Consider the following 18,354-nt stretch of genomic DNA (forward strand, 5'->3'; position numbering starts at 1 on the left):
TAAGTCCCAAAATGGGAAACTGGAAGCAAAAGTAAATCAGCATTACTTTACAGAATTCATTTGTCCAGATAAATTGCATTAGAACAAAAGCAGAATTAACAAATGAACCTTGCATCTGATGAATACTGAGATTAATAATTTTTTTCCAAGAAAATGTCACCCTACTTGCACTTATGTATCTTAAACCTATTTAACTGGGGTAGTTCACACCAGTAATGCTCAGGCATTTTATGAATTACTCCCCTCTCTAGACCAGAAACAAAATCCCAACCGAAAATATGAGCACAAGAGCCCCATCACCTCTACTGTCCAGAAAACAACTGCTCTAATGCTGACATCTCTTCCTGTTTACCCATTATATACAATTAAATTCAAAATGAAAGGTACAACTCAAATTTACTTCTCCTTTGCAGAAATATCAATCCACCCATCAGTTTAATCCTTTTTTCACCACTTGTATATACAACTTCCAAGATCTTTCGCATCCCCGCTCTGCAGCCTGTAAATCTTTCCTCCCCTTTTCCCTTCACCTTCTGCATTCACATTGCTATTAAATTCCACTGCTTCCTTTACAAAATATTCACAGGCAAATCCTTCTTCAAAACTCTTACTACTAAAGAAGTTGCATGTACCAGCTCTAGAACTGCCCAGGTTCTTCAACTCAGACTTCTGCCAAGCACACAATTTTTTCTGCAAACCCCTTATTATTTTCCACTTTTTCTCTTTACAACTCTTCCCCTGACCTCCAATTACTGCTAAAAATACCTTCTGTTCACACCCATCATTTCCATACTGTCTTCCTCCCCTACGTTTTTGTTCCCTTCTTACAAATTGATGTTTCAAGGACCTGCTGAAGAAGGTAGAGAGGGAGAAAGCCTCAGTAACTCCAAATGATGATTTTTATCCCAAATGTTATGCAACAGCTTACACCTTCAGTAGTATAATGAAAAAAAGAGATGGAAAGAACCTTAAGAATTCAGTTGAAAACACTGGTTCCTAAATACAAGAACTGCGATAGTTTTGAACTAATACAGTCCATAAACCTATTCACCATGGAACTTCCCTTTTGAAGTTCAATATTTTTTACTCTAACCAACTTTTTCCAAATAACAATTTCTGAAAGTTCTACTTTCAACCACTTTAATATGCTTATTAACATACTCTGTAACATGCCATAATATTCCTTTATATGTGTAAAGAATGTGACTTTTCTGCTTTTATACAACTATCTCCATACAGACCATACGAAGACCTAGAAGAATCCATTTGACCCAAAGAACTGTATAAATGCTGAAGTATATTGATGTAAAAGGAAGTTAACTGAGCAATACAAACTACCTAATGTTCACATTAAAAATATGACACAAACATAGTAACTATGTAAGAGCACAAGATTATGACAGAGGTATGTAAAGAAAGTTTTCAATCAAAATGGCAAGTGTTTTAGAGGTTCATGAGAACATCTGGTCAATAGACTGACAGCCACCTGATAGTGCCATTGGTCACATTCTAGCTGAAAACCCTTGTTCCAGGAAGCCGATTTGGGCAACAAGATGGGGAACCAGCCCATGGAACTACTCCACCTAAACCTGGGCACAAATACATACACACACACATGCTTTTTTCAGCACTACTGTTGGCTGATCAAAGAAGTTCCATAAACAATAATTTCGCAGTGTGCTCCCATAAAACTTCAGACCAATCTGAACCATCAGTGTACAATCCTCCCCCATCCTTAAGGGGGGAAAAAAAAAAAAAGAAAAAAACAGGCAGTTAGTCCCCGCCTACTCAGTGAGCTGAACCACTTCACTGAAAGTTGAAATAACCCCTGCTGCTAGGGTGAGGAAGTGGCCATTTGCAAGGCAGAGTTGGACTTCCCCTTTCAGCAGCAGCAGAAAAAAGCTTGCACGTAGGTACCATACTAATACTCCCTTTTCAGATATCTCACAGGCCCACAGCAACAACTGTAGCAGTTAACACACAAGAGACAGGAGGGCGTTTGACGAAAACAATATTACATAGTATTAGAAAGCAATGCTATGTCATCCTGACCTGTATGGCCAAACTAAATACAAGGCTTCATGTTACAGCTAATCTAGAAGCAAGCTGTTACCAAAATTCATGGTTCTTCTCTCTCCCCCCACCTCCCAACTTCAGGGCCACCCAACTCCACGGGTGGTTTTGGGGTTGTTTTTTTTTCTCTCACCAGACCTAACAATTTAAGCCTCAGGTCTGGACTGGCTAATCTGTAAGGGTTCGGGATTTGCTCTTTTCAAGAGCCAGGTTACTTTTGGAAGGGGCAGGAGAAGGCATTGGAGAAACTTGTTTCCCAGATGAACCAAGTCATTCCACAGTCAACAGGTCCAATACAAGTAAAATGACAGGAACATGAAAGCAGGATGGGGAACAAGATACTGTTGCTGCCTATTTCAGCAGCAGCTACCTGTTAGATCTTCCTAAAGGCAGGTACCAAGACATGAAATTATGAACAGAGTATTTCATACCATACAGAAGCCAGCAGAGCAGTACAGAGGCAGCTTTTAAGGCCATCACAACAAGCACAACACAAACATACTACTTCCAAGAAATGATATTTTGCATTGAGCTTCCTAAACTTTTATTTAAAATAAGATCAGAATCAACTCAGTTAAGTACCTAAATGTCGGGTAATACAAAACATAGTTATTACAAACTCTCAGGGTTTTTTTGAGATATACTATTGATGCTTCCCAATCTGGATACACTCGTACAGTAAGAATTACTTAGCCACAAATGAGTAACAGTGTGGAACTGATTACACTGATAAACAGGAAAATTCTTGAAGTAAGCATTGTTTACTAGGTAGGTTTTTCCACAGATGCAGAAAAATAGGACAATATGATGCAGATTCCAGAAAGTGACAATAATCCCTTAGACTGCTGAAGGGAAGCAGTGGAATAAAAAGTTTCTAAATTCACATTCAAAACGATATCTTTGAATAAAGACAACGCAAACAAGGGACTCTTCTTCTCATTAAAAAGCACAACAAATGGCTACAGGGAAAGACACAAGTAGTAAAGACTATGGGCAGCAAAGGTTCAGAGTTGCAAGGTAACCATCTCTGAAACAAGAAGGGACCAAACTTTTTTAAATATGAAAACAGGGCCTCACAGCAAAACCACTTGTGCTACAGATAGACAGAGTTCATCAGTTCTTTCACACCCTTTTGCCTTTGTCTTATTTACTGCTGTTAGGGGCTGCATCAGTGGAAGCTTTCAACTTGTTCTTTAGATCAGTAGGCTGACTAGATCGGAAAGCCTACCAGGACCATTACAGAAACTCTTTCGCTACCTCTTTCAGGGCTGTCCAGCCAGATACCAGTTCCGCAATTACTGCAGACAAACAAAGGCAATGCCTAATTCAGCTCCTCTGGGGGCTAGTGCTGCCTGGTGAGAACACAGCAGGTTACCAGGGGCTTCAGAAAAAAAGTAAGCATAGCAGAACAGGGACTGCCTCACAGGAACCTGTGCCTCATTTTGTTCCTAACACTGTCACAGTAAGAGAGAATTTGTGGTCCCAGCCTCCCTCTCATTTCAGTTGCAGTAATTCCTACTGGATAAGACAATTCCATCTGGCTTTGGTCAAGAGAACAGAGAAGGCACTCCATCACCTCAACCCCTTACTAAATGCAATAATGACAACGTGGCTGCAATTGTAGCAGGCAAAATGAGAGATAGTTACAGCTTTTTTCATTTAAGTGTGCCTAACCCCCATCCAAAGTTCAGTGACTTTGGTTTGCAAAAGTCAAGTCTGAAAGGGCACTAGCTGCTGCTGTAGGGCTGGCACACAACACAAATGATGGAACATCAAGAAACTACTGACACATTTCACTTCTCCCTGTGCTGAGTAGCAGCCCCTGTTGCAGTGGATTCGACAGTCCCAATGTTAAGCGGAAATCTCTGCACTGCCCTCCCACCCTGACAATCACGATGTAACCTGCCACAGGCTGCCTGCTGTATCAACTATGACAGAATGCACCAAGTCCATTAACTTCTGGCTGACCCACAGTATACATTTAAGGTCACATCAGTTCAGAGATGCTCATAAATGTTAAAATAAACCAGTTAAACCTGTAAAGCAAGAGGACATTGACATAGAATTTACTGAAGTCATGTATAAACACCCACATTCAAAGTTGCATTACCTAGATTGCTGTGGCAAGAATATTCAACATATTCACATTAATGTCCTTGAGTTTCCTAAAGCATGCAAGCTTAGATTCTTTAAACTCGGCAAATTTTTAAAAATTTTTAAAAAAATAACTGCAAGTGACATAAAATCTACCTCATATGAACTTTTTAAGCTATCTTCCCTTTAAAAAAGTCTGATTACCAGATGAAATTTGCTTAGCTTGACCGCTCAGCAATTACAACTTGTTGTATTTTGGTGTAACAGATTAGAAAGCACTGAACCATCACCACTTAAACATGGAAAAGCTTTCATATACAGAGTCACTTCCAAACCTTCTCTTGAATAAACAAAATCAAGCCTGAACTTCAGCCTTTCTCTGGAATACAGGCTTTCCAAACCTCAAACTGTTCCTGAAGCTCTTTACTGAATGCATTACAGCTTTCCAGCCACACTGTTAACTGGCCGTATTACTCCAAGAATGGCCTCACTGATGCCACGTACACCAAAGCCCTAGCCAACACAAGATTTGTTTTGGCTCAGCCACAACATTACTTACCAACCCCATGTTCATCCGATTACCTAAAATAAACTATATATTACTTTCAGAATCACTGCTTTTCAAAAATAAATCTTTATTTCTAGACTTCATTTGCCTGAACTCATTGTTCTACAGAGCTCAGTTAATCAACTTCATAGAAGTGGCATGTTTTTTTTCTTGAGGGTATATTGTGTCATTCATAAAATTTAACCAGAAACTATTTTCTGTTTTCTTGCAGTCTATATAAACACCAGCTTGACTTTCAGCAGTAGATATATTATATCCTAGACATGAAATAAAAACCCATACAGGTATAAAGACTAAAACAAAAATTATCAGCAGCTATCCTTTATGAACCTTACCAGCATCAGTTGTTCTTATTTTATTTTTTTTTAAGAATTCTTAAAATACTTTTACATATGGGAAGTAGTCCGAGTAAAAAAAGGGGGGAAATGAACAAGAAGTCTGATTCTCCTTAGGTCAAGAAGTCTAAACAGTTCAAAAGAGGGTATCTCAAAAGGTACAAAGTATGCAAGAAAAACACATCTGAACGATGAAGAAACATGAGCTTAGAGACAGTAATATTTTTTAAAATACATACTACAAGACTAGCTCAATACCAATTCAGTATCACTTGTACCTAGTTACATTGGATGTTGAAACTACTTAGTGACCATTTGCTCTACCATTATATTCATATGTATAGAAGTCTGACAGGGAATTTAAAGAGTTTTTAATGTATACATACATCTATAAACACATTGATCTCAGCTTCTGCCCATATACACATATTAACCTCAGCTTTGAGCGTGACGTACACATACACAAAAAAAGCCAAGATTCTTTATTCTTCATATGTATGTCATACATATATAAAAAAAAAGACAAGAAACTTTATTCTTCACCAATTTAAAGATAAAGATAAATTAATTTCCTCTTATATAATTCTGAATAACAATACAAGATCAAAGAAATATGAAAATGTTATGAAATTATAATAAACCAGTAATTAAAGTTATTAACAAAACTGAAGAAGAAACACTATTAGAGAGGCATCTGGATCTTGGAAATTAAAGAGATTCCAAACAACTTGGCCTAAAATGGACAAGAGAAGCAACTTCAGAACCAAATCTAACTAAGCTCTTAAGAAATTGGTAAAGCAGAATAAGATGCAAAAAGCAGAGCCAACAGGCTCCTAGACAGAAAAAAACTTTTAGAATAAGTAGCATTGCAATACTTTTACAGAGTTACAGCATGGCAAAACTCAGAAGAGACAGCAAATAACTTCAGACAATTTTATAAGAAAAATAAAAAAATAAAATAAATCTAAGAAGAAACACAAAGAATCCTTATTCCATTACAAAGGAGGCAGTGGATGCCATTACCTAAAATCTAAGGAAGTAAACAGACCCAGCGAAGTTTCATCAATGAATTTTATAAGGATCTAAAAAGAACTATAATTCTTCTATCCATGGACCATTTAACCAGATCATAGATTGAACAGATGAACCCTTCATTTGGAAGACAGCAAGGATAGATATAGTTCCCAGAGCAGAGAGAACAGGAGTCACTACCTACTTTGTTAAGCCTACTTCATTAAGGAACATTGATACAGGTTTTTAAACACAACATGGCAGATAAGGAACGGCAATCCCTCCAGATATATGCACCCACATAAACCATGTTGCTGTGATATGCTTTAAGAGCAACATTCTAGTTACTATCTCCTACAGTAGACAAAAGCCCTTTGTCCCAATAGAATGAGAACATGAAGACATATTTTAAAATGTGGCTTTAGAAAGGAGTATTTGCATTTCTGTTTCATATAAAGATCTTAGGGTTTCTGACAAAAAGATGTTCCGCAAATTAATTTATATTCAGGATGACAACCTAAACTGGTACCCACTTCACTACTGCTTATTGCTCTATTTGAATGAACTCTGACCACAGCAATTACACACAAACCTCCAACAACAACGTAAAGAACAAAGTCTAGAGGGAATGGAAGACTTGGTCTATGCGATCAATAAGCTGCTTTTTATTTAAGACTCACTGTGTTAAAGCAGTAATACCTCACACACACAGATATGTCTTCGTCTCTGGATATAGCTCTTTTTTTTTTTTTTCCCCCCCATAAAGCAAACACATTTCTGAAAAGATGAAGTTAGGATATACAAAAAAATTCTAGACTAAGTAAATTTAACAAGGCTTTTGGCTATATCACCTTACTCTAAAAAGCAGCTAAAAATTAATTATTTTTTTTAAATGTAAATTTCTAGGACAAAGTAACTGTCATTAACTCATTAAATGGTAATACTCATTTCAAGTTGTACTTCCATGTATATCAAGCAGTAGACACCAAAAGCTTGACAAGCTATTCTCACAAACATCATCTGAAGACAGTAAGAGGCCTCAGGCAAGTACAGCAGTGTTATATAAGCCTTCCAAGATTTCAAGCAACAGGTCCCTTAACACACTAGCATGTATAATCATGTAGCTTAATTGAAGGAGCTGTGGAATGACAGAGAATGAAGAACAATACAAGGATTTCTCAGAGACAGATTATTCAGGTGTTTAAAACCAAACAAAAACCAAAACAAAAACAAACAAACAAACCCCACAAACCATTCTGGCTACCTACAGAATCTTCAAAAATACAGAAGTCTTCATGGCAATGCCGATTAATCATGTTTGTTGACAATACAGAATGCGTCTTAAAATCTGTCAAACATTTTAAAGGATTTCCGAGCAGGTATACTGCAATTACATAAGCTTGTTCTAGAAAGGGACATGAAATATTAATCATCCAGCCTGCAGTGTCCCAAATGAGATAGAAATTTTTCTGTTCCAGTACCTTGAAACTTGTTATAACAAAATAAATACCAAAAAGTTCTCATAGAAGATACTTATTCCTACTTAACAACTGACATGGGAGTACTTAGGAAAAAAGTTATTACATAATAGAAGACACCTCTTCAGCTCACAAAGGATATGCAAGAAACCTAGGGAAACAAAGACTGATCTAGAGCCAGAAGGAAAAAAATGAGAGAGTGTCCTGGTTTCATCTGGGATGTAGTTAGCTGTCTTCCTAGTAGCTGGTACAGTGCTATGTTTTGAGTTCAGTATGTGAAGAATGTTGATAACACTGATGTTTTCAGTTGTTGCTCAGTAGTGTTTAGACTACAGTCAAGGATTTTTCAGCTTCTCATGCCCAGCCAGGGCACCTGACCCAAACTGGCCAACAGTGTATTCCATACCATGTGACGTCCCATCTAGTTTAGGAACTGGGAAGTGGGGGGCAGGTTTTTTTGCCGCTCGGGGACTGGCTGGGTGTCAGTCAGCAGGTGGTGAGCAATTGCCCTGCGCATCATTTGTACATTTCAATCCTTTTATTACTACTGTTGTCATTTCATTAGTGTTATCATTATCATTATTAGTCTCTTCTTTTCTGTTCTATTAAATCGTTCTTATCTCAACCCAGGAGTTTTACTTCTTTTCCTGATTTTCTCCCCCATCCCACTGGATGGGGGGGGAGTGAGTGAGCGGCTGCGTGGTGCTTAGTTGCTGGCTGGGGTTAAACCACGACAGAGAGATCAAAATTGTTATTCGAATGGCTGTTTGTCTGCCAAAATAATTTATATAAAATCAATTTAAGAGTTCTCTATAAACAGTACCTCTTTCTAGCCAAGATCCACCAGACACATGGCCAGCATGCATCACACTGCACAGGCTTTAGAGAATAACAATCGCTGCAGTGGCTGGCAATATAAACCTAAGATCCTACCATTTTCCCACTTGAACTTCTTTGAAGCAAGCATTCTGTGACAAAACATTAATATCTTTCTTGTAATTACTGCTAAACTGTACAATCATGGAAGAAATAATGTCTCCTAATCACTCAAGATGTGGAAAATTAATGTGTTGAACATCCTTGGTGATAGACTATCACACTGTCAGAAATAGAGTTAAAAGACAATCAAACCCTTAGAACTACATATGGCAGTCCTGGCTTGCAAATACAACAAAGATCTGCAGCAAATAATATATATATAGAGAGAGATATCTATCTGATGACACATTATTACTATCCAATAAGACGACCTGACTCTCAATTTAGAAAGCTAATAATCTGCAAAATGTTTCCTTTGCAAAGATTCTCACTTCAGCATCACCTAATAACCAACACATATTAATTTTTAACATCATAAAGAAATGAGGGGTTTTGTTTTAAAGACCAAAAGTTCTGTAGTACCAAGTGTCTTGCAAAACAACATACATTCATAATGAAGTAATGAATAAACATAACTAGCTGTACATTCTTCTAGCTGTAGAAAGAGCTGTACTTTCCTCCAAAAGTAACCAAGTCATACATAGCCACTGTTGGTACAGCATCTTAGAAAATTGACACAAGTTGGAAAATTCACAGGCTACTGAACAGAAGGGATGCAGAAGGTACAAGTATTTTCAGAGGGTCCGCCTCACAACAATAAGCACAAATTTCACTAATGACACTTCCATCCAGCCAAACTCATTCAGGCTACTGAGCACTACAGCCTCCTCTCTCCTTCAATCAGGAGAAGCAACAGTTGCCATACTATCTTCACAAAATGTTGACATTCAGTCAGTTCAAATTTGGGCATTGGATTCTCTTTTTCAGCCACAGTGCTATTACACATTTTAAAAACTATTAAGTGGCATTCCCATCAAACTTCTAGCTATTTTTCGTGTATTCTATTTCACTTATCCTACAAGATCTTAGTGTTCCTCCTAAAATTAACAGATTTGAAGCAGAAAGACAGTCCAGGAGAGAAATACTTTTTCCTTTTTGCCAGACTACACTTAACTACCAAACCTAGACCGAGAAATTTCAAAAGTAGTAATAAAAGCCATGATGAAAAATTTATCCAATTTACTGTGCTCAATTATGTGTCTTCTGATGTTTCTGAGATTTAAACTATACATAACATTTAAGTCCAGTATTGGTGACAGGTTATCGGGTCTGAAACCATTCACAAAGCCTTCAGTGATAAGATGTCCAAGCAAACCAGTTCAGAGCACAAGGAAGAAAGGAAAAACTGTCTCTCCCTTCAGTAATGCATCTCCTGGATTCAGAAAAAGTCATTTTTTTCCTTTGGAAACTAACTGGCAATCTCAGAAAACCAGAGATAAAACGGGGTCCCCCTTTCAGAACCTTCATGTCTTTGCTGACAAATAGAATGCTTCCACAAAAGCAGACTGAAAATTAATTTTAAAGTATTTTCTGCCTACTTGTAACTTCAAACCCTGTCAAGAGAACCATCTCTTTATCTAGATTGCCATCTCACTGTTATAAAAGACAGAGCTATCCAGATGGGGACAAAGTCTGACCAAAGAAATAAAGTAGTACCAAAAGCTTCCAGATATTTTCACTACCTTCTAGAGGTAATAGATCACTATATCCATCCAATTAAAAATATAAACAAAAACACCTCTATCTGACACACTTAGAACTGAACCCTGAAATTAATTAATATGGCAGGGGGAGTGAAGGGAAACAGATTCAGAAGACAGTTAATGGAAACCCCGTCCATTAGCTTCACTTACAGCTATTTGCTGTTTGCTAATGTGCAAATAAATTAACTTTTAGATTTTAATTTTTAAATCACTCAGATCAAGGCTAGGTTCAGTCTCCTTTGAAAAGCTACCTAAGCTTTGCCACTAATCAAACCCTGACAAAAACTTTCAAGCTTCACAAAACAGCTGATATTACATTGTTTTTAATGTTTTAACAGTTCAAATGCAGACTTAGGTTATATTTACTGAATTTAAACAACAGTTAGAGTTACATTCTCCTAATATTAAGAGAATCTAAACATATTACTCGGGCTTAACAAATTGAGGTTATTTAAATTAATTTAATTTATTTTTGTACAGAAATAGCAAGACACGTGCTTTTTTTTTCTATTAAGTTCTGTCGCATACTTCACAAAATGCAGTAACTCATTCTTTCTTCAGAATTGAAAGGACAAAAATATATTTTTCTTCAACTGAGGTCTGATTGAAACCTTGCCAACAAAAACAGGCACGATTGGATAACTTAGAAAAGAATTACTTATAAAAATCAAATCACCATCATCTCTGAGCATCTTACCTTTAAATAGGATCCATAATATTTAGTTACATATGGACTGTCACACTGACTCAGCACTGTGATTTCTTGTTGGATGTCTTCTATTTCATCTTCTGCTTCTTCTAGGTCAATAATTTTTATAGCAACCACTTTCTGAGTCCGATTGTCAATTCCTTTAAAAACTTCACCAAAAGAGCCCTTACCAATTTTCTCCAGTTTTGTAAACAGTTCTTCTGGATCTGCCTTCAGAGTCTGTTAAAAATAAGAGAAAAGTTACTCAGTATTTGTAACATTAAAATGAAATGCAATATTTTTAAAGGCAACAAACACTTCAAATTCTACACATTCCTATTTATCCAGCTATTCTTTTTCCATCTCCATAATTAACATGTTCTTCCTACATCCCTTACATGCACACACAGCAACGTTTATGCTTCCCTGTATATAAAGCACAAATTTAACACCGTCCCTGTGACAGGGTTTTGTCCTATCTGGCATCAGAAAGTGCTGCTACCTCAATTTCTTTTTCTTTGTCAATAAACTGCAGCCAGGTACCAAGAATGAAAAATCCTTACAAAGATTTGATTTCTGTTAAAACCAAAATAGATCACATACCACTACCAATAAAAGTAAACCTTTCGTCTAGCCTTTTCTCTTGAAATTGGTTCCTTCCCAGAACCCAGGGTCCTACTCTCTTGAATTTTTCACATATCTCATCCTTTTAAGGATTTTGTTCCCACTCTGCAGTGCACAAACTACTATTTCCTTTTTTTTTTTTTTTGATGTGACAAGAAATCCTCTTCAATTTTCTCCTACTATGGATCACCTGCGTGAACTGCCATGCTTCCTCCTTATCCCCGACACCACGGTTTTCTGGAGCAGGATTTGTTTTTCTTTTTCTCCTTCTCTCAGTTGGGTAAACTCATTCACTCCTAAATACATCCCATTCCCAGTCATCCTGATTTGAACAGTCATATGAAAACTACAAGTGCTTACCTACATATGCAAATGTAAGACCTAGATGGACCACTTTGCCATATTTGTTTTTCCTCCACTGTCAAGTTTCAGCTAGCTACTGCTGCTCCTACACTTCTCACTTTCAGTGCACAGATCATAATTTCCATTGTGTACCTTCTTAATCTAACAGCAAGGAGCCTTTATAGCTAACAAAAATATACATAAATTATAATTAAACTGGAAAAGTCATAGGTAGAGGGAATAGTCATGAAATGAAGAAAAATAGGATAGGATTATTTAGAATCTCTCCCTTAAGAAATAAAACAAACACTTCAAAAGACTTGTTACTGTTCTTAAAAGGATGAGGTTCATTCTAAGTGAAAATACATTGTTGATATAGAAAAAGGCTTATACAAGAAAAATTCAGTAATGCCTAAATAAGCACAAAACCACGCAGTTTATACTCAGCCAAACTTTGTAGAAGCATAAAGAGGGGAATAATTTCTAAGTTACCACTGACATGCGTTTAGCCAACATTTTCTCTTTAACAATCAGATTTAGTTTATAGAGCATCTCCCACCTATACATCTGTCTATTTCTCCTCTCACATCTCAAAAGTTATGTAATTAACCCATGTAGCCCCAAGAGGAAGACAGTCTAGAAGATATTTTAGTTTGTCTGGAGGTATCTGAATTCCACAGCTGACTTAGGTGTTTTGATGACCAGGTACCTGGTCCCACTCAATTCTTCAGCAGTGTGTTTGTGGAGCAGTCTGGATTCTGTCATCAATTGGCACAAACTGTGAGTACACTACTACTTCTAATACTTTAAAGCAATCTACGAGACATCACAGTTTTCGGATGATCATCCTAGGAATAGATCACTGGTGAGATCAGTCCGAAGAAAAAAACACTATTCTAAGTATACTGCAAGACTTCACCAGCCCCAAGAATTTCCCCCCGATTTACATCTTATTGATCCATCTTTCTATCCAAAGTCAGTTTCAGGAAATAAACAGAAGGGACATGGGGTTTTATCACCCTTTTGCTATTAAAAGGAACAGAGCAAGAGATCCAACTCCCTTCCACTCAAAGAAGCTTGTTCCTCCTTTAATTTCAATGTAATGAGAATTACATACTATTACACACTATTAAATACTGTATACAAAATATGCTAATATATCTCCCACTTGGAAACCAGAACAGGGCACTTCATGTCTTCCAGCAACTGTAGTTATCCTTTAGCTACACACTAGCCCTTACACATGCTTCCTGGGACATCATTTATGAGAGATCACAAAACCAGGAACCAAATCATGCTGTAGCGGTTCTCCTTATGCCCCACAGAATGCTCTTTTGTCAATATTCGAAACAGTCTTCTCTGAGAATTCTCCATGAATAAAAATAACCTTAACACTTGCATCAATTATTTTCCCTTGTGGAAGACAATTATCAGTCTGTGCTTTCATACATACTGTGTTAGAATTCGAGATGATGTGCTGTAGAGAGCTGTGCATGCCTAATCCATCCACACAAGTCTTCTAGTTCCATTCACTAGCCACAGGAGTCTAAGCATTACATCATTACAAAGGCATTTGGGTAAGTCACAAACCAATTCCAGTCACAGCTGCCTAGGAAATTCCAGTGTTTCACCTCCACAGACTAAAAAGCCAGCAGTACTCAGTTGCAGTGTACTGCAGTTGTTCCTATGGAGAAAAATACAAGGCCTACCTGCCAGCAGCTCTTTGAGATCTGCTGGCTATATGTATTCACCCCCTATTGTCCCTTTTCCCCTCGACCCCCCGAACATCTATTACGATCATATATTAAAGCCCATTACTTCACGACACCACAGTCTTCAGAGACTTGCAGAACTCTCACAGCTTCATTTTTACAGTGTCAGGCTCTTGGGATTCTGGTATTAGGCTGACAGTTTTATAAAACAACTGCAAAAGAACATTTTCCGAGTCATTTTGTGTTAATAATTCCAGAAAAGCAGGGAAGATAACTGCTCCTGGAAGTTCTGAGAAGCAAGGAAGATCTGTTCCCGTTTGATTTTTTTACAATTAAAATTTTGCAGCCCTTTTGAAATATTAATTGTTCAATAATAGCGGGAATTAATATAATTAAAATTAATAATAGTTCCTTCTCCAAGTTCCTTGACAAATTACTAATTCTAATTACAAAAAAAAAAACCTAAAAGCCTCTTCCTTCCCAAATCAGAACTTTTGTAAGTTCTTTTCTTAGTTTTAAAATTTTAAAGTTGCCATTCCTGAATTTTGCTCTGAGCAATAAGAGGTAGTAGTTGTTAAAAAAAAATCTTTTGCTCTGTAAGAAGGTCTGAATTTTCTTCTCAGGAGACCAGGTGTTTGACGTGAGAGCCTTAAACTACTGGCAACCCATGTTTTTGGAAAACTACCAGTTGGCCTCTCTTTAATGATCTGCTCTATTTCAAAATGGTGATATCAGGCCTCCAGATACATAATGAACTGCTTGAATTTGAAAGTACATGAGTGGCCAATTCCTATTCATTTTTCCACGATCACACCTGGAAAGGATTCTCACCAAATTTAGTTTTGTTGGTTTTTGTAAATACTTCCAACAGAGCCAAAATAAACAAATAGCTTCATAAATATTCTCTCTGTATGACTGAATAGAGAAAATATCTTCCACAGATTCTGTCACTACAGTTTTGCTGAATCTACTCTTTGCAAGCTTTCACTAAGCATATAGCTTTTTCCTACTAACATTAACATAAGGGAACCGATAAAAAAGCCTTCATGTAACTGAGCACACTGAATATTGCTAGAAACCACAGAATAGAACAGCAGCATCTGCTGCAAAAGGATAAAGCTAATCACTTTGTTTAATAAGGAGCTAGATCTCTACTACTAAAACATTTCCTTCAAACTGTGTCACGGAATGCATATTGTGCCAAATCAAAAACAAATTCTGGAACATTTAGATCTAATGATTTCAGAATTTTCCATTTCCATAACCACTTGAATTAGTTTGGTTTTTGTTTTGAATAGTTTTTCACACTTCTGAACACCAATCGCAACCATCCAGTCTCAGTCTCCAGCTTGTTTAGCCATGCAGAACAAAGTTCTTTACTTTTCACGATAAGCAGAGCCACCATTCACCCAATAACTTGAGCAACTTCTCTGTACCTGTTCCACATTGGATTCATTACTTTTGACCTTAATCAGCCAGCAAAACATACTTCACTTAAAATTTAAAAAGTCTTATCAGTATCTAACATTACTGTTGCCCACTTCTACAGAATAAAGATAGTCCAATACATTCTCAGATCCTGTTTATTCAATTTGGCCTCATGGCTCCAACTCAGCTGTAACCAACTAAACCCACTCACCTCTTCCTAATCCTCTGCATTTCAACTAATGAGCTATCAGCCTATTGCAAAGGTTCTTTGTAATAATTCACACTTATGACACCTTGCACTTCGTGCTATTTTGTTCAGTAATTCAAATCCTCAAGGTTACGTAGTTCTTCAGTAAAGGCCTCTCAAGTATAACGGGTGCCTTTAGATTTTGCACCATCAGCGAATTTTATCAGTATGCATTGCCTTTTTTTATGCTAAGGTCACTTTTCAGTCACCAACTATCAAGAACAATCCTGGAGAAAACAGCAGTATCATCCACTCTGACATCACCTCTCCAGTACTCTCCTCGTAGCCAGGACTATACATGTCTTACAATGTATTTATTTTTATGAATCTCTAATTCTCATCTGCACTAACTACCCCTATAGCTCAACAGAAAATGTTACTGAAATTCAATCTAGTTAGATCAAACTTTATCCATAACCATTCTGACCTAAGATACAGCTTTAACTGAGTCTTTTTCTCCATCTCATTACAGTTCTTATTTCTAACCTCCTTTTACGAAGGGTTATTCATCCAGTTATTGTAGAAAAGGGTTTAAAAAACCCTATTTTTCTCTTTAACTTACAAGAATTACAAGCCATCTCCATATTGAAGTTCTCAAGTTTATTTGGGCAACTGATTTTACTTGCAGATCTCTAATTTCTCTATGCCTGCTCTTTATAATAGACAATCATCTTTCAACACCTCATTTTGTATACTTTTCATTTCACCAAATCAATTTCCAATTAATCAGTGCAATCCTCATTCCCTATCAAAACTGAGCCCAAAATACCATCATCTAAAGATGTTCAGAGATTTCCGGTGAAAATAAAATACCACATGATGAACCAGCTTGTGATTGTTGGTGATTACTGCTGCCTGCTACCACACTTGGAGATCAAAAGAACATTTTGAACCTTGTTCATGTGCATGCAGATAAACCTGGACACACACTGTAATAGGATGTTGCAGACAGCAAGGCCTACAAAATCATTAAGGACTGGAGAACTAATGGAAGGAAAAAAAAAATCCATCAAGATAACTTCTGGCTCTGGAAATCCTCGAGTAGTAAAATTTAGCAGAAGCTGCAGAAGTATGCCACAGAAGTATTACAGGTTACGGTATTCTTACACTTTAGACATCTTCCAATAACCACTGTCAAAGACAAAACACAACTAGATAGCCCTATGATCTGACCCCATGCACCTGATAAGTTCTCAAATTATTTGCATCCAAGTCAGAACTTCAAACACAAATTTTATAGCACAGTCAATGCATGTTATAGTACAAAATTAAGAACACTTGAAATCAGAGAGGAAGACTTTCAGGCCACTGCCATTTGAGGAATTGTCTTTGTGATTTCTTCCTCCGCCCCATAACTGCACATGACCACATTTTCACATTCTAAACAAGACGCTGTGATTTCTTTCAACTGATAAAAAACAAAAGATAAAAATAGAGGGAGAAAAGAGAGGCATGACATTGTTTCTCACACCACTCCTGCAGGTTTGTTCATTGTTAATATATGTGGTGATTATCCGGTGTTCCTTTCACACAGAAATGTCAACTTCAGACAGAAATTAGTTTCAGAAGATCATAACAGAAACACCAACTACTTCTCAATTGCTTCTGATGAATACATATGAAGTTTGAGTATCTCAGGTTAGGTGCATAACCTACCACATTAAAGGAACAAAACAACTTCTATCTTCTACAAGAAGGTGGATCAACTTTTTGCTCAAACTTTTGTACTACTTACACAAATAAATCTCTTTAATATGGAAACAGTGTACCAAACCATTCATTTTATGACACCACCACTAGGAAGCTGCAAGTGGTAGTAGTGGCAGACTCCCTCCCTGCGATGGACAGAAGTCCCAATCTGCTGATCTGACCTACTGTCTAGGACAGCTTGGTGCTTGCCAGGGACTCCAATCCAGTACATTTTGGAGAGACCGCTGAGGCTTGTTCAGCACATGGACTATTACCCCATGTTACTCTTCCACATCAGGCACCACTGAAATAGCCTGGGGAGACCTGGTGCATATCAAGCATGACTACACAGCGTCATATGCCATAGGAGCATAAGTGGTTTTCTCCTCAATCCTACTGGTGAAGGGCTCAAGGAAGAGTGGACAGATCATGGATCTGCCTGGAAGAATTCCAGGGGAAACAGTCCTAGAGACAAGAGTCATCAAGGGGAGCTGGTTGATTTTCAAGGATTACCACCTCCAAGTTCAAGAATGATCCATCTGACATGCAGGAACAGAAGAAAAGGTGGTAGGAAGACTTGCATGGGTGAAAAAAGAAACTCCTGACTAAACACAAACATAAAGAGAAAGCATACAAGAGGTAGAGGCAGCGTCAAGTGACCCAGGAGGAATATAGAGACATTGTCCAAGGATACAGGGATGAGGCTAGAAAATCAGCAGCACGAAGCCCAGCTGGAGGCCAGACACTACACAGGGGTCAATACTGGGGTCAATACTGTTCAGCATTTTCACTCATAACCTGGACAATGGAGCAAAACACACCCTCAACAAGTTTGGCAATGACACAGAACTGGCAGGAGTGGTTGATACACTAGTTGTGCTGCCATTCAGGGTAACCTTGGCAGTCTGGAGAAATGGGTCAACAGAAACCACATGAAATTCAACAAAGGCAGATGCCAAGTCCTGCACCTGTAGAGGAGTAGCACCATACACCAGTACAGGCTGTGGACTGACTGGCTGGCAAGTGGCTTGGAAGAGAAGTCATGAGCATCCAGGTGAACATAAGCCAGCAATGTCCCACTGTGGCAAAGAACACCAACAGTATCCTGGGCAGCATTAGGAAGAGCATTGCCAGGAGGTCAAGGGAGGAGATCCTACCCCTCTACTCAGCACTGGTGAGACCACATCTGCCGCGCTGCATCCAGTTCTGGGCTCCCCCGTACAAGACATGGTCATACTGAAGCGAGACCAGTGAAGGGCTACAAAGACAGTTAAAGACTGGAGCATCAGACATATGAGGGGAGGCTGAAAGAGCGGGGATTGTTTAGCTTGGAGAACAGAAGGCTGGCGGGGGTGGAAATCTTATCGTGTGTGAATACCTGATGGAAAGGAATAAAGAAGACAGAGCCAGACTCTTCTCAGTGGTGCCCAGTGGAAGGACATGATGCAATGGGCACAAACTGAGATACAGGAAATTCCATTTA

The 18,354-nt window shown here is 37.9% G+C and overlaps 1 protein-coding gene across 1 annotated transcript in view; it reads right to left on the bottom strand.

Moving 5' to 3' along the window:
* Nucleotides 1-18,354, bottom strand: part of STK24 (serine/threonine kinase 24) — a 52,599-nt gene that overhangs the window by 25,094 nt on the left and 9,151 nt on the right. The window contains exon 2 of the mRNA XM_010578336.1: nt 10,839-11,069. Coding sequence (XP_010576638.1) covers nt 10,839-11,069 — 231 coding nt within the window. The remainder of the gene's footprint in view (nt 1-10,838; nt 11,070-18,354) is intronic.

Source organism: Haliaeetus leucocephalus, unplaced genomic scaffold (genome assembly GCF_000737465.1).
Source record: "Haliaeetus leucocephalus isolate CR32 unplaced genomic scaffold, Haliaeetus_leucocephalus-4.0 Scaffold626, whole genome shotgun sequence".
In the NCBI taxonomy this organism is placed as follows: Eukaryota; Metazoa; Chordata; class Aves; order Accipitriformes; family Accipitridae; genus Haliaeetus; species Haliaeetus leucocephalus.